Here is a 22,812-nt window from a genome sequence, read left to right as displayed (position 1 = left end):
TACTGTTTTCTTCGATTTGTGGTAACTCTTTCATTCTAAATCAATTGTTGTTTAGTGGTTGGAAAATGTTGGAAACATGAACTTGCTTGACCATGCTGTAGGTCATGTAATTGTCTGTTACTGTACATGCAATATGCTTTGTGGACTTCACTGGAGAGAGGTTGCTCTCCGGTTTTGTGATAAAACAAAGGTGTTTTACAAAAGACTGAAGTATTTGTAGTTAATCATATCAGTAATGTTAGTTCATCATATCAGAGCTGTAGCGCCGCCCACTGGTGAAGTGGAGCAGAGCATGCTGGGCGATCTCCAGCTCAGAGAAGTCAAGTGAGAGAAAGTTCCAGCCATCCTTATTTTCCTACCAGTTAGCTTTCATTGTGTTAGCCAAGTCTTTGTTGATATGTAAGTACATATTTCATATCTTTCAGGTGTTTATGTCTGAAGATGCGCTCTGCGACGATAATGTTGTAGTTATGGTTATGCTAATTAGTCGTTTCTATCACTAGCTACTATAGTTATTGTGCGCTGGCTAGCTCTGTTTTGATTGTCATCATTTCGGACATTTAGCCCTGTATTTGTATAGGGTAATTTCGTTTATATGCCCTGTAATTGTATACATGTATGGTACATCATTATAGGGGTATTAGATCAAATTTCACTGTTTAGAGGTATTCAAGTTAATAGCGCAATTGTAGCCTTGTATTGAAGATGATGGTGGTATGCTTTGTAGTACAGGTGCGGCGGCTCCCCTATGATGTCAAATGAGTACAGTCAGATTCAAGTTTCTTTGCGCTGTGTGGTCCTGTATAGCATTAAGTCATTATAGTCATGTTAAACCATGCATATTGTTTATAAGAGATGTGATTTGGAGATTGTATTCTGTCATTTACCATTGTATCTTTATTTATCTCTTTACTTGCAGACCACGCACGCAGACACACACACTTTGGTTGAAGCAAGTTGCCGGACCACTAAGTGCCTTATCCCATCCATACTACATACACTGTGCGGTGCTGTTCTGTGCCTGTGCATCTTAACCGTTATTAAACCACCTCAACTGGAATCATACCTGTCTGTCATCTGTGCCTTTACCAGTGTAATGTAGTGAACATTAAACCATAATCCAGTTTGTGTATTGGTACTTGGGATTCCAGTTCCATGTTTTACGGTAGCCAGACAGCGGGAGTGATATGCCATGTGAACTGTGTAATACCAGCATACTTCTGAGTAAAGTTAAACTAAAGTTTACAAACGGCCCTGTAGCCCCTCCAGTAACCGCGAACACAACCGTTCCTTGATTTTAACTGGCGGCTTTATTCTGTAGTTGTAGTCAGAATTATCACCTTCCGTGAGAACTATAAAGTAAATGAAAATATAGTTAAGCACACTCGTACAACCTTCTTGTCTTACGAGTGACTTATTAGCTTGGTATAACTCTGAAGTGCTTACATACATAAACAGTTTCGCCGGAGCTATAACAGTATCAGAAACTTTTTCTAACTAGGGGGCGCAATTTTAACATTTGGCAAAATATGCGTACCCATTTTAAACTGCCTATTTCTCAGCCCCCGAAACTAGAATATGCATATAATAGTCAGATTAGGATAGAAAACACTCTGAAGTTTCCAAAACTGTAAGAATTTTGTCTGTGAGTTAAACAGAACTGATATTGCAGGTGAAGACCTGAGAAAATTTCAAGCAGGAAGTGGCACTCATTTTGAGAGCTCTGTGTTCCAATGCCTTCCTATCGCATATGTGAAGTCTCATCAATAAGACCTCTTTTTCTATGTCTTCCAACCTTTCTGAAATCCCCATCCCGGATCCGGGATTTCTGTCATTAAAAACCCTGACTAGCATAGCGTAGCCTAGCGCCAGAGTGTAATCATAAAATATAATTTCATGAAATCACAAGTGCAATATTGCAAAACACAGTTTAGCCTTTTGTTAATCCATCTGTCGTCTCAGATTTTAAAATTATGCTTTCCAGCGAAAGCAATACTTGCATTTGTGTAAATGTATCGATCGCTCGACAAAACAATAAGAACAGCTAGCGCCAGGTAACTCGGTAACAAAAACCAGCAAAGCAATCAAATTAATCGTTTACCTTTGTTGATCTTCGGTTGGTTTCACTCACGAGACTCCCAGTTAGACAGTAAATGTTCCTTTTGTTCCATAAAGATATGTTTTATATCCAAATACCTCCGTTTGTTTGATGCGTCATCACAAGTAATCCACCGGAAAAAGCGTTTGCGACAACGGCGGAAAAAATTCCAAATTATATCCATAATGTCCACATAAACATGTCAAACGTTGTTTTTGATCCAACTTCAGGGTGTTTTTCACATATCTATTCGATAATAAATCAACCGGGACAGTTGGCTTTTCACTAGGAGCGAGAGAGACAATGGCTACCTTTCAGATTTGCCCAAAAATCACCCGGAGAGCCCCCACCTGTCCACTTACCCAATGTGCTCTTGCAGGCTCATCCTTCAAAATAAAGGCCTGAAACTACGTCTAAAGGCTGTTGACACCTTAATTTTTCTCAATAGGGGGTGCTGTTTGCACTTTGTAATAATTTCGTTCCCAAATTAAACTGCCTCGTACTCAATTCTTGCTCGTACAATATGCATATTATTATTACTATTGGATAGAAAACACTCTCTAGTTTCTAAAACCGTTTGAATTATATCTGTCAGTAAAACAGAACTCGAGTTGGAGCAATTTTCCTATGAGGATGTGAGAATGCTGAATTCTGCAGGCTGTTCTGAGGTCGGTTTATTAATTTGCCTGTCTTCTATTGGTTGAGATGCACTGCATATGCCTTCCCCTGGATGTCAGCGAATAGTGAGAATTGAAATGGAGTTGCTAGGCAGATCTGAGGCCTTATAAATGGGCTGGCAACGTGGGGTTCTCCCTTTCTTCTCTTCGCCATGACGCAAAAAGGACCTCAGGATGTCGTTCTAGAAAGCTCCCGTTATAGCCCTTAGATATATCCGTCTCTGTTTTTATTCGATATAGGTGTTAAAGACATCATAATGTTGTTATTTTAAACCGAGTTATATCAGTTTATATCAGTATATTGCGATTTTCGGGTATTTATTTGTGCTGCGTTCTAGGGACTTGGGCACGTCTGGCCCACATGGCTAATGTTTACTGCTAATTCCAACGTTGAAGGCGACAATCTACAACCGAGCAACGATTCTTTTGGAAAAAGGACAACTTGCCCAAGATTCTGATGGGAGCTCATCAAAAAGTAAGAACTATTTATGATGTTAATTCGTTGTTCTGTTGAAAAATGTTAAACTCATATTCCGCCATTAATTTCGGTGCGGTCTCGCTTTAACGCACGCTGTATGTCGTAGTAACGTTAATTTTAAAAATCTAACACAGCGATTGCATTAAGAACTAATGTATCTTTCATTTGCTGTCCAACCTGTATTTTTTAGTCAAGTTTAGGATTAGTTACTGATTAGATTAGGTGCCTCTCCCAAGATTTCTCCCGACATATTGTTGGCAGCTTGGCTACTATTCTCATTGTATAACCACGATTTGTGCCGCTAAATATGCACATTTTCGAACAAACTCTATATGTATTGTGTAATATGATGTTATAGGACTGTCATCTGAAGAAGTTTGAGAAGGTTAGTGAAAAAATTAATATCTTTTGCTGGTTTATTCGTTATCGCTATTGTTGGCCTGAATCAATGCTGTTGTGTGGTTGGCTATTGTAGTAAGCTAATATAATGCTATATTGTGTTTTCGCTGTAAAACACTTAAAAAATCTGAAATATTGGCTGGATTCACAAGATCTTTGTCTTTCATTTGCTGTACGCTGTGTATTTTTCAGGAATGTTTTATGATGAGTATTTAGGTAATTCACGTTGGTCTCTGTAGTTATTCTAGTTGCTTTGGTGAGAGTTGTGATGGTGGCTGCAATGGTAAACTATGATTTATACCTGAAATATGCAAATTTTTCTAACAAAACATATGCTATACAATAAATATGTTATCAGACTGTCATCTGATGAAGTTGTTTCTTGGTTAGTGGCTATTTATATCTTTATTTGGTCGAAATTGTGATAGCTACCTATGCAGGAAAAAAATGGTGGGAAAAAAAAGTTGTGTCTTTTGCTATCGTGGTTAGCTAATAGATTTACATATTGTGTCTTCCCTGTAAAACATTTAAAAAATCAGAAATGATGGCTGGATTCACAAGATGTGTATCTTTCATCTGGTGTCTTGGACTTGTGATTTAATGATATTTAGATGCTAGTATTTACTTGTGACGCTATGCTAGGCTATGCTAGTCAGCTTTTTTACTGATGGGGGTGCTCCCGGATCCGGGATTGTGTGCAAGTAGAAGTTAATCACCAAAGTAGGCTTGAGCCAGCAGGATGGTCGGAATGCGGCAACAAGGAGCCTGGAGAAGATGAGAGCAAGCGGTGGAGCGTAAGGTCACATAATCCGAGTTGTGGAAGGCCGAGCCCCATCACATCAAGTTCTTGATCCAGGCCGTCTACGATGTTTAGCTAGCTAGCGTTAGCCACAACAAATTGGAATTCATAACATTTCATACGCTTTGCAAATTAGTAACATATCATACGAATTGTAATTCGTAACATATCATACGAAGTGGATGGTGGACATCCACAAATGAATACATACGAAACGTAACATATCATACTAAATGGAGTATTACGTACAAAATAATACAAAATGCTCTGAGACCAGGCTGAATTTAGAAGTATCTTCCTAGAACGATCGGGTTAAACTGTGACAACTTGTTTTCATGTGTGGGATAGTGGTGCGCGGGTCAGCTGTTTGTTCACCCTCCCGAAATGGCAAATAACATATTGGCAACCGCTACAGACAGTATCTAACTGAACATTTGCATTCTCTCAAGATGCTGAAAGAAAGAATTTTAGACTAACATTTAGTTTTAAACAGCAGATATTTGTATAACTCTTGCTGCCTGTCTCTCCGACATTTGCCACATTGTTTCAATATTCAAATTCGATCACCAGCTGTCCCATAATAATGAACGTGTCAGGAGTCCTGACCAGACAGACAGGCAGCGTTTCTCAGCCAGTCGAAATAATGAATCAGCTGGCATCATTTTTATGAATACTAACAAAGAAAATGTCAATAGAAAAAAGGTCAAACGAAACGAAGTGCAGCTAGTTTGCAGTCTTTACAGCTTCGGTTTCAAGGGATTGTGTTAGCTGTGTTGTTGGCTAGCTCCTCTGAACAAGTGTCCTGACAAGTGAGGACATTTTCTAAGCCAGGTGAAATCACACCTCATTTGCTCATTGTTATGGATGTATCCAAATAAATGTCACTAGAAAACAGCTTAAACAAATACAAATGCTGCGACTTTGCTGTTATTCTGGATGCACTTTTTGACCCGACTAAGTTAGCCGTAGTTGGCTAGCTAGCAAGCAAGGGATAAGAACGTTGCCAGCCAGTATGGCAATGGAGCATTTAGAAGGAACTGCTGGGTCGCGTCTCTAGCAACTGAACCGATTGAACTAACGACCAGCCGGCTTGTGTAGCAACCCTAGATTTGTGTCGGGACTATATCTTGTGGAAGAATTAAATAGTATGAATAAATTCATCAAAATAACTTTGTTTATGAAACTATGTCTATCATTATTTTAAATATGTTGGTAACCCGTTATATAAAAGTGATAATGCCCTCTAAGCCGGTGTTTGGAGGATATATTGACACGGTTTGCAACACCCATGTCAATATGTCCTCCAAACACCGGGTTAGAGGGCATTATCACTTAATGGTAACACACATATTCTTTTGTCATTTTGGCAGGCAATCTTACGACGCAATCAAGCTATGCTTTGGAAACAAGCATAAACACGCATGCACACACACACAAACCTTACTCTTGGACCCTCTCCTCGAGGCTCTTGCATCCTATTCAGAGGTTTTTCAGGGACATCAAATAGAAGCTGCAAAGTTTTCAATCTCTGCCTAGTAAACACTGAGCCATATTTCTTACTGAGCCGATGAGAGATGAGACGAACCCATTGATTCTTGAAGATTATCATTTTTAACTTCTTCATGAACTTACAACTTTCTTATCCCCTTATACCCCCAAATAAGGCTGGGACTGGGTGACTACTCAGTATCGAGAGGAAGATGAACAGAGCAAAGTACAGAGAGATCCTTGACAAAAACCTGCTCCAGAGTGCTCAGGACCTCAGACTGGGGAGACGGTTTACCTTCCAACAGGACAACGACCCTAAGCACACAGCCAGGACAACGCAGGATCGGCTTTGGGACAAGTCTCTGAATGTCCTTGAGTGGCCCCGCCAGACCCTGGACTTGAACCCGATCGAACATCTCTGGAGAGACCTGAAAATAGCTGTGCAGTGACACTCCCCATCCAACCTGATAGAGCTTGAGAGGATCTGCAGAGAATAGGACAAACTCCCCAAATACAGGTGTGCCAAGCTTGTAGCGTCATACGAAGAAGACTTGAGGCTGTTATCGCTGCCAAAGGTGCTTCAACATAGTACTGAGTAAAGGGTATGAATACTTAGGTAATGTGATAAATGGATTTGCAAAATGTCTAAACCTGTTTTCACTTTGTCATTCTGGGGTATCGTGTGTAGATTGGTTAGATTTTTGTTAATCAAATTTAGAATGAGACTTACGTAAACATTTTCAGAAAAAGTGAAGGGGTCTGAATACTTTCTGAAAGTGTCACTATTTTCATTATTTTCATGAGTAAGTTGATATTTTTCTGGTAACCACAAACATTCCAGTAACAGCGTTCTTCTTCTGTGAAACAGATATTGTATGTGTACATGGATATGGCTATACTTATGTGTCTACACAAGTCTAATACGACAGTTCTATGTGAGCAGGTAATCCGAACACAAAGGTCGCTTTTTAATGACAGGTCTGGACACACAAGATATTGTTTGAATCTGGCTGAAGTGTGCAGTACTATTTATTAGTTGAAGCAAAAGTTACAACCAAATGTTGTGTTACAATACATCAGTCATGTTGAAAACAAAGGCAGAATAACATAGTGACCCCACAGTATACATAGTGTACAGTACCCCTAAGTGCTCTGCCAGTATAGATGTACAGTCCTAACCACATAGCAACCTACAAAACAAGACCCATTTCAGTTGCTTACATTTGAACACCTGAATCGTTTGGTCCTTTCACCATAACGTTTCAATAGACAATTTAATATGAACCTATAGCCCTGTGCCAATTTTTTTCCCCTATTTTACAAGGGTACAAAGCAGGTGAGTGTGATATACAGCATAGAGATATGGTGACCAACATCTCTTAAGGCAATTCTTGAAACCTGACCAAAAGCAAGCTTTAAAAGACATTAATGTAGACAGAAATTAGCCTTGAAATATCAACCCATACCTTAGAGATCCTACCTGAGGATAATAGCAAGATGCATACAACCCACTAACGCTTATATAGTTGTCTACAAGAAGAAAGGTGGTAAATGTAAGGCTATGGTTACTGTATAATGACAAGCAGCTGCCTGTGAGGCTGAGCCTGTGACCTCTCCACTGTAAAGTGGTCACTCCTCAGTCCTGAGTTTGATGTAGCAATCATAGGAACGTGGCATGCGGCCAAAGCTGGAGCACGCTGGCTCGATGTTGATCTCCTCTGGAGGTTTGGTGCCGGTGAAAGTGAAGCGCTGCAGGAGGGAGGTGAAGAAGAGAAAGAGCTCCACTCTGGCCAGAGCCTCCCCAGGACACGCCCGCTTCCCTGAGGGAAAAGAGAAAGGATAGAGGTCATTGTCAGTCAGCTGAGCCTATAACTGAATTGAAGTTGATCAGAGGTTCTCAGGTTTCTTAATTTTTTTTAAATGAGTGGGGAAACCCTAGGCTGGTGGATCAGGCTAGCTTCACCAGGCTAGGAAAGGCCCAATCCTCTCATATCTTTGAAAGTTTTTTTGTGGATAGGATAGAGAGATACAGGAAAGTTATTAGGAGTGTGCTAAAAAGCAGCGGGTCAGATTCAAACCAAACCCATGCTGGCAGCGGAACATAGTACCTCCAGAGAGGCAGCGGCTTACTGTAGACTGCAAGACCACCCCAGGCCACTAGGTTTCTTGTTTTTAACTCACATAATCCACAAACTACTTGGAGCATGATCTTACCCACTCCAAAAGCAAAGAATCCATCATTTTTCTTAAAGACTCCATTTTCATCCAGGAAGTTCTCTGGGTCAAACTCATCTGGGTTTTTAAACAATTTGGGATCAGCAAGCACAGAGGACAGCAGAGGCAGTACCATGGTACCCTGAAAGAATGACAAAATACCACCCATCACTTGCTATGAAAACTACATGTTGATCCGTAAAATGTAAATCATCTTTTTTAAACAACAGTTCCACCACGTCAAACAAGATACAGTGAAATTGAACATTCAGTGTTTGTACAGTTTCATAATTGTGGTCACCTCTGGAATGTGGTAGTTGTAGAACTCTGTATCTCTCATCACTTTGTGGGGTACAGACGTAGGACTGAGGTCCATGTATCTCTGGACTTCGTGAATGACAGCATCCGTGTAGGGCATTTTAACTCTGTCGTCAACCGTGGGCACTCTTGAGCCAATCACCTCGTCTATCTCCTTCTGAACACTCTCTTAGGAAGATTTTAGTCACACTTTACAATACGTTGCACTGATACCATGTACAGATTGTTGTTGGAGTTATTACATGTCACTACATCGTAATAACACATTTCAAGCAATTCATAGTGCAGAAATATTTTTGGGGGGATTACAGTGTTATCTAATAGGTCTAGGAGACTTGGACGCAATCGATAAAGACTTGGGTAGCAGGGTACCTTGAATGTGAGGGTACTTTATCATCATCAGAAATGACTGTTTTAGGGTGGATGATGTGGTTTCTGTTCCAGCAGCAAACAGGCTCCATGCAGTCATCACCATATTATCATTGTTGAACTCAGTGTTGGGATCATCTTTGTCCTAAGAGAAGAGAATAAGTCACCATCAGTTATGTAAGTAAACAGCGACATCTGGTGGCTAGTTGTTGCCATCTCCACATACCTATTGCCACTAAATACGTTGGAAAACCAGACATTGGCCTCTCACTTGTCTATTCACTCATGATAGCCAAACTCACATAATGGATGGTATCTTAATTCCAGCCACATTCCATATTTTCATAATGTATAAGAGGTTCAACCTCCAATGTGAGGATCATGCCGTGTTTTCTACCTCCAGCATTTTAACCAGGAAGGCCTCGATGAAGTCCTGAGGTTCAGAGGTGTCAAGGGTTTTAAGACGGATTTCTGCTTGCCCTTGTATGTAAGCTTTGGCCTTGTTTACGATAGCAAACATCTCATGGTGTTTGCCTGGAAAGCACCAAAAGATTCTAGGGAACATGTTGTACATCTGAAAGAAAAGGGATGGGAGGGGGTTTTGTTAGTGAAAACAATGGCTTGGTCAGCCCAAGACCATTTTGTGCAATTACTGTGATAGAGCTTCAATTTAGCAGGGCGTTGAGAGCAATGGAAGATTCTATGAAAAGAGATGAGCTGAAAGTTACTGTACCGCTCCAATAGGGCTGCTGAGGACATTGAAGTAGGCATCAACAGCCTTTTGGATGAGCTGAAACATTGGGTCGTCATTTTCAAACCTGTGCCCAAAGACTATGGAGCAGATCACATTGCCAACACAATTGCAAAGCAATTCTTTGGGATTGACAACTGAATCTAGATTAGAAAAGGAAGGCAAGAACACACAAATACTTTTAAAATACCTGATTGGTTATCCATATATAATATTGTGATGGTGAAACTTTTAGAAATAGCTGTGAGAAGCAACAACTCGTTTTTCCATGTATTTTAATGTAAAATGGTACCTTTTCAATGACATGTTTAGCGTGAAAACCTTGCTGAAGATAATATACTGAGAATTACAGTGGGGCAAAAAAGTATTTAGTCAGCCACCAATTGTGCAAGTTCTCCCACTTAAAAAGATGAGAGGCCTGTAATTTTCATCATAGGTACACTTCAACTATGACAGACAAAATTAGAAAAAAAAATCCAGAAAATCACATTGTAGGATTTTTAATGAATTTATTTGCAAATTATGGTGGAAAATAAGTATTTGGTCAATAACAAAAGTTTATCTCAATACTTTGTTATATACCCTTTGTTGGCAATGACAGAGGTCAAATGTTTTCTGTAAGTCTTCACAAGGTTTTCACACACTGTTGCTGGTATTTTGGCCCATTCCTCCATGCAGATCTCCTCTAGAGCAATGATGTTTTGGGGCTGTTGCTGGGCAACACGGACTTTCAACTCCCTCCAAAGATTTTCTATGGGGTTGAGATCTGGAGACTGGCTAGGCCACTCCAGGACCTTGAAATGCTTCTTACGAAGCCACTCCTTCGTTGCCCGGGCGGTGTGTTTGGGATCATTGTCATGCTGAAAGACCCAGCCACGTTTCATCTTCAATGCCCTTGCTGATGGAAGGAGGTTTTCACTCAAAATCTCACGATACATGGCCCCATTCATTCTTTCCTTTACACGGATCAGTCGTCCTGGTCCCTTTGCAGAAAAACAGCCCCAAAGCATGATGTTTCCACCCCCATGCTTCACAGTAGGTATGGTGTTCTTTGGATGCAACTCAGCATTTTTTGTCCTCCAAACACGACGAGTTTTTTACCAAAAAGTTATATTTTGGTTTCATCTGACCATATGACATTCTCCCAATCTTCTTCTGGATCATCCAAATGCTCTCTAGCAAACTTCAGACGGGCCTGGACATGCACTGGCTTAAGCAGGGGGACACGTCTGGCACTGCAGGATTTGAGTCCCTGGTGGCGTAGTGTGTTACTGATGGTAGGCTTTGTTACTTTGGTCCCAGCTCTCTGCAGGTCATTCACTAGGTCCCCCCGTGTGGTTCTGGGATTTTTGCTCACCGTTCTTGTGATCATTTTGACCCCACGGGGTGAGATCTTGCGTGGAGCCCCAGATCGAGGGAGATTATCAGTGGTCTTGTATGTCTTCCATTTCCTAATAATTGCTCCCACAGTTGATTTCTTCAAACCAAGCTGCTTACCTATTGCAGATTCAGTCTTCCCAGCCTGTTGCAGGTCTACAATTTTGTTTCTGGTGTCCTTTGACAGCTCTTTGGTCTTGGCCATAGTGGAGTTTGGAGTGTGACTGTTTGAGGTTGTGGACAGGTGTCTTTTATACTGATAACAAGTTCAAACAGGTGCCATTAATACAGGTAACGAGTGGAGGACAGAGGAGCTTCTTAAAGAAGAAGTTACAGGTCTATGAGAGCCAGAAATCTTGCTTGTTTGTAGGTGACCAAATACTTATTTTCCACCATAATTTGCAAATAAATTCATTAAAAATCCTGCAATGTGATTTTCTGGATTTTCTTTTCTCATTTTGTCTGTCATAGTTGAAGTGTACCTATGATGAAAATTACAGGCCTCTCTCATCTTTTTAAGTGGGAGAACTTGCACAATTGGTGGCTGACTAAATACTTTTTTGCCCCACTGTATGTATACAGTTAAACCGATTACAGAATAATGTATCTCAGTTACACTGATTACAAAACAAACGTTACCCATGGGGTCCTGGAGGGAGAGGCAGGTCCTGGCAAAGTGCTCTGTCTGGTTTTGTAGTGCGGAGGTTTAATCAATGGTGGACTTACCATTAGGGTCACATCATCAAGGGGCCTGGCTCGTGAGCTGGGCATAATATTATTTGTTGTTGTAATTAAATAATTTCAACGCTTTTTTCCCCTCATCCATCGACACACAATACCCCATAATGATAAAGCAAAAACAAGTTTAGAAATTTTAGCAAATTTATAAAAAATTATTTACATCATTTACATACACTACCGTTCAAAAGTTTGAGATCACTTAGAAATGTCCTTGTTTTTGAAAGATAAGCAAATTTTTTGTCCATTAAAATAACATTAAATAGTTCAGAAATACAGTGTATGTCATGCCCTGACCTTAGAGATCCTTTTTTATTCTCTATTTTGGTTAGGTCAGGGTGTGACTAGGGTGGGTAGTCTAGTTTTTTCATTTCTATGTTGGCCTGGTATGGTTCCCAATCAGAGGCAGCTGTCTATCGTTGTCTCTGATTGGGGATCATATTTAGGCAGCCTTTTCCCACTGGGTTTTTGTGGGATCTTGTCTATGTCTAGTTGCCTGCGAGCACTACATTAGTTTCACGTTTTGTTTAGCGCTTTATTGTTTTCTGTGAGTGTCATCCAATAAACATGTGGAACTCTATGCACGCTGCGCCTTGGTCCATCAATTCAACCAACGATCGTGACAGTGTAGACATTGTTAAGTTGTAAATCACTATTGTAGCTGGAAACGGCAGATTGTTTATGGGATATCTACATAGGCGTACAGAGGCCCATTATCAGCAACCATCACTCCTGTGTTCCAATGACAAACTTGGATTAGCTAACACAACATATAATTTTAAAAGGCTAATTGATCATTAGAAAACCCTTTTGCAATTATGTTAGCACAGCTGAAAACTGTTGTTCTGATTAAAGAAGCAATAAAACTGTCCTTTAGAATAGTTGAGTATCTGGAGCATCAGCATTTGTGGGTTCGATTACAGGCTCACAATGGCCAGAAACAAAGTACTTTCTTCTGAAACTCGACAGTCTATTCTTGTTCTGAGAAATTGAGGCTATTCCATGCGAGAAATTGCCAAGAAACTGAAGATCTCGTACAACGCTGTGTACTACTCCCTTCACAGAACAGCGCAAACTAGTTCTAAACAGAATAGAAAGAGGAGTGGGAGGCCCCGGTGCACAACTGAGCAAGAGGACAAGTACATTAGAGTGTCTAGTATGAGAAACGGATGCCTCACAAGTCCAAAACGGGCAGCTTCATTAAATAGTACCCGCAAAACACCAGTCTCAACGTCAAAAGTGAGGAGGCAACTCAGATGCTGGCCTTCTTAGAAGAATCCTGGTGGTTCCAAACTTCTTCAATTAAAAAATTATGGAGGCCACTGTGTTCTTGGTAAACTTCAATGCTGCCAAAATTATTTGGTACCCTTCCCCAGATCTGTGCCTCGATACAATCCTGTCTCGGAGCTCTACAGACAATTCCTTCTACCTCATGGCTTGGTTTTTGCTCTGTCATGCACTGTCAACTGTGGGACCTTATATAGACAGGTGTGCGCCTTTCCAAATCATGTCCAATCAATTGAATTTACCACAGGTGGACTACAATCAAGTTGTAGAAACATCAAGGATGATCAATGGAAACAGGATGCACCAGAGCTCAATTTTGGGTTTCATAGCAAAGGGTCTGAATACTTATGTAAATAAGATATCTGTTTTTTATTTTTATACATTTGCAACATTTTCCAAAAACCTGTTTTCGCTTTGTCATTATGGGGTATTGCGTGTAGACTGATGAGGAGGGAAAAAAGTATTTAATCAATTTTAGAAAAGGGCTGTAACGTAACAAAATGTGGAAAAAGTCAAGGGGTCTGAATAGTTTCCACGAGACAGCGGGGCGCTGTTTTGCTCGAATGCTTTCTACGATGAGATAAATGCGCAAGTGGCTGAAACTAAGTAAAGTAAAGTAATGTGAATAAATGATGGTTAATAAATGAGTAACGGGCAGTCACGTGTATCAATTGTTTAATTCTGTGTTATAACAACATTTAAACAACATAATGCATACTGCACTTCATGTTTTTTATTTTTTATTAATTAAACCGAAATCCGCAATTATTTGATCGAAACGACCTCAAACATCAGTAATCCCTCAGCACTAAAATGGTACTTGTGTCACGTTCCTGACCTTATTTCCTTTGTTTAGTCTTGTTTAGTTGGTCAGGACGTGAGCTGGGTGGGCATTCTATGTTATGTGTTTCTATGTTTGGTTTAGGGTTGTCAACTAGCCTGATATGGTTCTAAATCAGGGGCAGGTGTTTTACGTTTCCTCTGATTGGGAACCATATTAAGGTTGACTGTTTTCACTGTTTGTTTGTGGGTGATTGTTGCTGTGTCTGTGTTTGTTCGCCACACGGTACTGTTTCGTTTCGTTCGTTTGTTCCTTCCTGTTCGTGCGTTCATGTTTTATTGTGTTCTCAAGTTCAGGTCTGTTCACGTCGTTTTGTTATTTTGTATTTTGTCAGTGTTGCGCCTTGGTCCTCCTCTCTTCCACCTAAAGACGAGCGTTACAACTTGTTCACAGGTAAATGACATGTCTATACTATAAAAACCCTGTACACCCCATGGGTGTTACTGTTACTATATTCTGCAGTAAACCATGTATCTTCAGTTTCTCACATTCCAACAACCTGAGTAATATTGCCCATAAAGTAATTATAAAATATATTTCCAAGGCAAGAAAAATACTAAGAAAAACAATCTACCTCCATATTCACTGAAGGCTTTCACCAGCATCTTAGCCTCTTCTTGGACACGTTCTTCAATGCTCCTGCGCCCCATCCCAAGGGTTTTCAGGGTCATCAGCGAGAACCTGCGAAGATCTTTAGATCTCTTCCCACTGCTCACCAACACCCCTACAGTAAACAGTATGACAGAAGCACAAAGAGGAATAATTAGAATAGCATAACATAAACCTAATGTAATTTCCACACAGACTGACTGTAGCAAGGTCAATGACACCCACCCACTCCCATTTAAAAAAAATACAAAATAATCACCCACCATATCCTTTAGTGACTGTCATGATCACGGGGTAGTTGGCTCTGCCGCTGAACTCTTCTCCTTGTGTGACAAAAGCATCCTTGATAGCCTGATAGCCAGAGATCACCACTACAGGTTTGGAGCCCAGCCATACAGTAAACACTGAGCCATACTTCTTACTGAGCTGAGGAGAGAAGAACCACAGGATTATAGGAACCAGTACAGTGATGTCTCAGATCCCAGGTTTATATGGAGCACAGCTGACAGTCCTGGGATGTGTGACAAGGAAGTGAAATGATTGTGGCCCTGCTATTCCTTTGGATAAGTGGTGGAGCGACCCAAGAGAGCAAGAAATGCAGTGGCAAATTGATAGAGTACATTATACTCACTTAGATATAAAAATGTGTCAAAATAAGTGTATTTATAGCATGTAATTTTATGTTCCCAACAGTAATGGTGTGTGGGTAAAATCCCTGAGGAAGTCGAGCCTCCCCAACCATATTACAACCTATGTGTTGTGATAATTGCGTTGCTTGCTCCATAACCTTTCAATTCATATGCCTTGCAATATATAGGCCTAAAGGCCGAGCCAATAAGAAGACCATTCAACCACACCTGTAAGTGAGGACTTGGTGGACTGTATATTCTTTAGGTTATGTTTACTTTGTGTTCGCTCCCGTGTGCTGGTTGTAACATCCATAGTTATTTAGATTGCGTATGTTTATAAGAACTGAGGTCGGGGCTGTAACTGACAATTAACCTGTAAGTCTATGTCGTTGGTTTTTTATTTGAATTATTTACGTGTTTTCTTTGCGGGGGAAATGATAAGACAAGAGGAACTACGTGGCTAATAACTGTTGTAACGGGGATCATTATCGTAGCAACACACCTTTGGGGTGAAGGCAATCCCGCGCTGTGTTAGCTACGTTTTCATGTCTTCGGGTGTAGTTCGTAAAGGTTGAAGTGTGTATGTTAGAATGGTAACGTTATAATAATTAAGGATGAAGCGTGAATTCATGCCAGGAATAATAAGTGTGAAGTTTTTGATTTCCTCCCTTCTGTAATAAGCAGCCAATGAGGTATTTTTCCTTTATTCATATGTTTAATCTGATACTGTTATAGCTCCGGCTAAACTGTTTATGTATGTAAACACTTCAGAGTTATACCAAGCTAATAAGTCACTCGTAAGACAAGAAGGTTGTACGAGTGTGCTTAACTATATTTTAATTTACTTCATAGTTCTCACGGAAGGTGACAATTCTGACTACAACTACAGAATAAAGCCGCCAGTTAAAATCAAGGAACGGTTGTGCTCGTGGTTACTGGAGGGGCTACAGGGCCGTTTGTAAACTTTAGTTTAACTTTACTCAGAAGTATGCTGGTATTACACAGTTCACATGACATATCACTCCCGCTGTCTGGCTACCGTAAAACATGGAACTGGAATCCCAAGTATCAATACACGGACTGGATTATGGTTTAATGTTCACTACATTACACTGGTAAAGGCACAGATGACAGACAGGTAGGATTCCAGTTGAGGTGGTGTCACGTTCTGACCTTAGTTCCTTTTTTATGTTTTTATTTTAGTTGGTCAGGGCGTGAGTTGGGGTGGGCATTCTATGTTGTTTTCTATGTTTTGTTCTGTCGTTATATTTCTATGTGTTTGGCCTAGTATGGTTCTCAATCAGAGGCAGGTGTCAGTCGTCTCTGATTGGGAGCCATATTTAGGTAGCCTGTTTTCCATTGTGTGTTGTGGGTGGTTGTTTCCTGTTTCAGTGTTTGCACCATACGGGACTGTTTCGTTTGTTTGTTCGTCTTTTGTTATTTTTGTTCTGTGTTCATTTTGATTAATTAAAAATCTATTATGGACACTTACCACGCTGCACATTGGTCCGATATTTCCTACTCCTCCTCAGACGAAGAGGGCGAAAGCCGTTACAGAACCACCCACCAGAAAAGGACCAAGCAGCGTGGTAACCAGGAGCAGAGGGTTCTGGACTCCTGGACATGGGAGGAAATGCCTCCAGCTCCTCCGAAAAAGGAGCTGGAGGCAGCTAGAGCGGAGCGGCGCCACTACGAGGAATTGGCGCGAGGTAACGGGCACGAGAGGCAGCCACAGAATTTTTTGGGGGTGGGGCACACGGGTAGATTGGCGGACTCAGGTAGGAGACCTGAGTCAACTCCCCGTGCTTACCGTGGCGAGAGAGTGACTGGGCAGGCACCATGTTATGCGGGGGAGCGCACGATGTCCCCAGTGCGCACGCATAGCCCGGTGCGCTACATCACAGCTCCTCGAATCGGCCGGGCTAGAGTGGGCATCGAGCCAGGAGGGATGATGCCGGCTCAGCGCATCTGGTCTCCAGTGCGTCTCCTCGGCCCGGGGTATAATGCACCAGCCCTACGCACGGTGTCTCCAGTTCGCCAGCACAGCCCAGTGCGGCCTGTTCCAACTCCCCGCACTTGCCGGGCTACAGGGGATATCCAGCCAGAACGAGTGGTGCTAGCTCTGCGCTCAAGACCGCCAGTGCGCCTCCACGTCCAGTGCATCCGGTGCCTCTGCCAAGGCCTCCTGCATGTCTCCCCAGCCTGGTGAGTTCTGTGTCTGTGCTAAGCACTAACCCTCCTGCATGTCTCCCCATCCTGGTGAGTCCTGTGCCTTCTCCCAGAGCCAGGCCTTCTGTGTGTCTCTCCAATCCAGTGATAATCCATGGCAAGAAGCCTCCAGTGATATCCATGGCAAGAAGCCTCCAGTGATAATCCATGGCAAGAAGCCTCCAGTGATAATCCATGGCAAGAAGCCTCCAGTGATGATCCACGGCACGAAGCCTCCGGTGATGATCCACGGCACGAAGCCTCCGGTGATGATCCATGGCACGAAGCCTCCGGTGAGGATCCATGGCATGAGGCCTCCAACAACGCCCTCCTGTCCGGAGCAGCCAGAGTCTCCCTCCTGTCCGGAGCAGCCAGAGTCTCCCTCCTGTCCGGAGCAGCCAGAGTCTCCCTCCTGTCCGGAGCAGCCAGAGTCTCCCTCCTGTCCGGAGCAGCCAGAGTCTCCCTCCTGTCCGGGGCAGCCAGAGTCTCCCTCCTGTCCGGGGCAGCCAGAGTCTCCCTCCTGTCCGGGGCAGCCAGAGTCTCCCTCCTGTCCGGAGCAGCCAGAGTCTCCCTCCTGTCCGGAGCAGCCAGAGTCTCCCTCCTGTCCGGAGCTGCCTGAGCCGGCGTCAGTCAGGAGCTGCCCGTCACTCCGGTGCCGCTGGACTCACCCATCACTCCGGCGTTGCCGGAGTCTCCCGCCTGTCCGGCGCTGCCGGAGTCTCCCGTCTATTCGGGACCCTCTGAAAGGGTCCCCAGCCCGAAGTCGGCGGCGAGGGTCGCCACTCCAAAGGCACCACATAAGTGGGCCAAGACTATGGTGGAGTGGGGTCCACGTCCCGCACCAGAGCCGCCACCGCGGTGAAATGCCCACCCAGATCCTCCCCTATAGGTTCAGGTTTTGCGGCCGGAGTCCGCACCTTTGGGGGGGGTACTGTCACGTTCTGAACTTAGTTCCTTTTTTATATTTTTATTTTAGTTGGTCAGGGCGTGAGTTGGGGTGGGCATTCTATGTTGTTTTTCTATGTTTTGTTCTGTTGTTATATTTCTATGTGTTTGGCCTAGTATGGTTCTCAATCAGAGGCAGGTGTCAGTCGTTGTCTCTGATTGGAAGCCATATTTAAGTAGCCTGTTTTCCATTGTGTGTTGCGGGTGGTTGTTTCCTGTTTCAGTGTTTGCACCATACGGGACTGTTTCGGTTGTTTGTTCGTGTTTTGTTCTTTTTGTTCTGTGTTCATTTTGATTTATTAAAAATCTATTATAGACACTTACCACGCTGCACATTGGTCCGATATTTCCTACTCCTCCTCAGACGAAGAGGAAGAAAGCCGTTACAGGTGGTTTAATAATGGTTAAGATGCACAGGCACAGAACAGCACCGCACAGTGTATGTAGTATGGATGGGATAAGGCACTTAGTGGTCTGGCAACTTGCTAAAACCAAAGTGTGTGTGTGTGTGTGCGTGCGTGGTCTGCAAGTAAAGAGAGAAATAAAGATACAATAGTAAATGACAGAATACAATCTCCAAATCACAAATCTTATAAACAATATGCATGGTTTAACATGACTATGATGACTTAATGCTATACAGGACCATACAGCGCAAAGAAACTTGAATCTGACTGTACTCATTTGACATCATAGGGGAGCCGCCGCACCTGTACTACAAAGCATACCACCATCATCTTCAGTACAAGGCGACAATTGCGCTATTAACTTGAATACCCCTAAACAGTGAAATAGGATCTAATACCCCTATAATGATGTACCATACACGTATACAATTACAGGGCATATAAACGACGCATTACCCTATACAAATACAGGGCTAAATGTCCGAAATGATGACAATCAAAACAGAGCTAGCCAGCGCACAATAGCTATAGTAGCTAGTGATAGAAACTACTAATTAGCATAACCATAACTACAACATTATCGTCGCAGAGCGCATCTTCAGACATAAACACCTGAAAGATATGAAATATGTACTTACATATCAACAAGGACTTGGCTAATACAATGAAAGCTAACTGGTATGAAAACACAAGGATGGCTGGAACTTTCTCTCACTTGACTTCTCTCAAGCTGATCTTCTCTGAGCTGGAGATCGCCCAGCATGCTCTGCTCCACTTCACCAGTGGGCGGCGCTACAGCTCTGATATGATGAACTAACATTACTGATATGATTAACTACAAATACTTCACAGTCTTTTGTAAAACACCTTTGTTTTATCACAAAACCGGAGAGCAACCTCTCTCCAGTGAAGTCCACAAAGCATATTGTATGTACAGTAACAGACAATTACATGACCTACAGCATGGTCAAGCAAGTTCATGTTTCCAACAATTTTCGGACCACTAAAAAACTACTGATTTAGAACAACAGAGTTACCACAAATCGCAAAGAAAACAGTAGCTATTCCAGCACCATTTCAACTTCAACATTTCAGCATCATCAAATCACCTCTGCTTAGTCTAATACAGTGACAACTAAAAGATACCAAAAACAATTTAGTCCAATCAACATAAGCTAAATATGACGTGCCTGTCCATGGTTCTGATTTCTGGCCTTCGTGCAAGTAGAAAAATATGTTGACTCACCCTACTTATAGAGAAATGCCAATGCCATCGACGTGGTTAGCTTTTAACAGTTAGGACCGCTATTTCTTGTCCCGGAATCCCTCTGAACCGACAGGTTGAAGTCTGCTTGACAGAGCCACTAACCTAGCTAAGCTGCTAATGATGGACTTTCATTTCTCTTGCTTATTTGAGCTGCTCTTGCCACAATATGGATTTTTTACAAATAGGGCTATATTTTGTATACATAAATTCCACAAATTAACTTTAAACAAGGCACACCTGTTAACTGAAATGCATTCCAGGTGACAACCTCATGAAGCTGGTTGAGAGAATGCCAATATTATGCAAAGCTGTCATCAAGGCAAAGTGTGGCTTCTTTGATGAATCTCATATAAAACATATTTTTTATTTGTTTCACACTTTTTTGTTTACTACATGATTCCATGTGTTATTTCATAGTTTTGGTGTCTTCTATTATTCATCAATGTAGAAAATAGTAAAAAGAAAGAAAACCCCCGGAATGAGTAAGTGTGTCCACACGTTTAACTGGTACTGTATATCTGAATTATGAAAGACAAGCATCGTCATTTTGAATTCCACAAAGTGAGTTTGAAACAATGTCATACTCGTTTGGACCAGACAGCATCAGACAGATGGCCTACAACTAGAGACAGAGGGGCGTTGTTTCGCTCGCTCAGATGCTTTCTCCTGTGAGATGCGTTCAGCTTCTTGCGAATTGAAGGGAAATTATGAAACACAGAGACAAAAGATTTAAAACAAAATAAATGTGTCAACATTTTTGGGAAGCCTGGCATCCCTTGGCATCCATGAATACACGCCACTGGTTCCCAAATATATTTTACAGAAGCACCTTTTCCTCAGTAATATATCAACCAGGACGTGTCTGTGTCTACTCTGTTAGACATCTGAGCATTGGAGGCCTCAGAGATAGAAATGATTTGCTTAGAAGGCACCTGATGGTTAAGTAGTAAATAATTACAAGTTTATGGCAACCACAAATCTGTTCAACCAAAAGTTAACCTACAGTATCAAGACCTCACATTATACAAAAAGTCCAAATTTCGCAAGGTGTGACGTTAATTGTTAGTATGTACTGTATTTTACGGTAGTAGTAGTAAATGCACAAAGGCTGTGGGTTTAAGACATGAAGGTCAGTCAATACCGAAAATGTCCTTGTCACAACACAACTGATTGGCTCAAACGCATTAAGAAGGAAAGAAATTCCACAAATTAATTTATGGAATCGATAGAGATATATATACATATATATATATATATATATATTTTGAGAACTGAAAAAGTGTGTGTGTATATACACTGCTCAAAAAAATAAAGGGAACACTTAAACAACACAATGTAACTCCAAGTCAATCACACTTCTGTGAAATCAAACTGTCCACTTAGGAAGCAACACTGATTGACAATAAATTTCACATGCTGTTGTGCAAATGGAATAGACAAAACCTTTTGTCTATTCCATTTGCACAACAGCATGAGAAATGTATTGTCAATCAGTGTTGCTTCCTAAGTGGACAGTTTGATTTCACAGAAGTGTGATTGACTTGGAGTTACATTGTGTTGTTTAAGTGTTCCCTTTATTTTTTTGAGCAGTGTATATATATACATATATATATTAAGAAGGAAAGAAATATATATAATATAATATTATACATATATATATACACACACACTTTTTCAGTTCTCAAATACATGCATGTAGTAAACTTTGGATGAATATTGAAACAAGAGGGGCAATTCAATAAAAATGTACAGTAGGCTGGTAACTAAGCAGTCACATGAAAATACTGAACTGCTTTGTTGCTACAATAACCAACACAGAAAATAATGTAAAACAATAATAATCTAGCCTACATTTAGCTTGTATGAATGAAAATAATGCATTTTTGCCAAGTTCTGTGGAAAAGTAATTAAATGTATATCCCATTCTACACCCTTATTCTATATGTTTGACATAACCTTGCACACTGATCTAGCGCAAGTATTTGACTGACCTCCATGTAGAGCTTGTATGGCGCTTTCACATCCATTCGTAACAAGTTACCGAGCAGAGGAATCGGTGCAGGACCAGGAGGCAAACGCGAGTTGCATTGTTTGCCTCGATTCATCCACAGTAAAATAATAACGACAAAGCCGATTACAATAGACACAAAGTTCGTCTGCAAAATATGAAGTACATCCATCTTCAGTAGAGTCGAGGACAATGATCGGCTACGGAGTTAACAGAAAAACTGATATCGGAAAGCTTTATTTGCCCCTCCAAGTTCTGTACCGGGTCAGAGCCTTCTACTGCAAAAAGTGGGTTGAAGTTGCACAATTGTGAGTTTCATCAGGGATGATCCATTATATTGACAAGAAAGCCGAGTGACAGCGCTAATACTGGGGGCGTTATATTAAGATGAACCGGTTTGAACCTGGCAATGGCACGTCATCGAACGAAAGCGGGGAGGGAGGAGCACCTTTCTCAAATCAAATAGTTCTATGCGCCGCTCGGTCATGTTGTCAATAAGGCAGCAAGGTGCATCGTCTCATCTCCATAAAAAAACACATGTTAGAACATTAAAACTAATTTCAATTGGGAAGACAAAGTTTTTATCAAAAGTAATCACTTTCGCATGTGAAAACACAGAAGCCTGCTCATTACTCCACGTGGTTAACTACATCACCTTTGCAATCACCTTTCACCCGATTTAAACTCCCACAACGGGGTAACGCAGGCCAGATATACAAATGCCCTTAATGGAAATACATGTCCTCAATGATTAAAGGAAGAAGAGATCTTCTAAATTACTAAAATGTAAATCTAGATTAGGTGGGAACATTATAGTGATGGCAGATACGCGCGTGAGCAACAGGTTCAACTAAAGTTGACAGAATCCACTTATATCATTTGTAACAGCCTAAACATTACCAAAC

General features: G+C 41.5%; 1 protein-coding gene across 2 annotated transcripts in view; it reads right to left on the bottom strand.

Moving 5' to 3' along the window:
- LOC120018378 (cytochrome P450 2M1) overlaps positions 1–22,261 on the bottom strand; it is a 67,862-nt gene extending 45,601 nt beyond the window's left edge. The window contains exons 1-9 of one of the 2 annotated variants that reach the window (XM_038961548.1): positions 21,891–22,259; positions 14,707–14,869; positions 14,409–14,558; positions 9,574–9,734; positions 9,238–9,414; positions 8,844–8,985; positions 8,455–8,639; positions 8,154–8,295; positions 6,936–7,759 (exon numbers count right to left, since the gene is read on the bottom strand). In XM_038961548.1, coding sequence (XP_038817476.1) covers positions 7,569–7,759; positions 8,154–8,295; positions 8,455–8,639; positions 8,844–8,985; positions 9,238–9,414; positions 9,574–9,734; positions 14,409–14,558; positions 14,707–14,869; positions 21,891–22,079 — 1,500 coding nt within the window. In that variant the 5' untranslated portion in view covers positions 22,080–22,259 and the 3' untranslated portion in view covers positions 6,936–7,568. Of the gene's footprint in view, positions 1–6,935; positions 7,760–8,153; positions 8,296–8,454; positions 8,640–8,843; positions 8,986–9,237; positions 9,415–9,573; positions 9,735–14,408; positions 14,559–14,706; positions 14,870–21,890 lie in introns of those variants that run through there. The other variant, XM_038961549.1, reaches the window with a different exon arrangement.
- Between the last annotated feature and the right edge of the window lie 551 nt (positions 22,262–22,812).

The sequence above is a fragment of the Salvelinus namaycush genome, chromosome 23, assembly GCF_016432855.1.
Source record: "Salvelinus namaycush isolate Seneca chromosome 23, SaNama_1.0, whole genome shotgun sequence".
In the NCBI taxonomy this organism is placed as follows: domain Eukaryota; kingdom Metazoa; phylum Chordata; class Actinopteri; order Salmoniformes; family Salmonidae; genus Salvelinus; species Salvelinus namaycush.
Note: the sequence above shows the minus strand (reverse complement) of the source record. Positions and strands in the feature narration are given on the sequence as shown.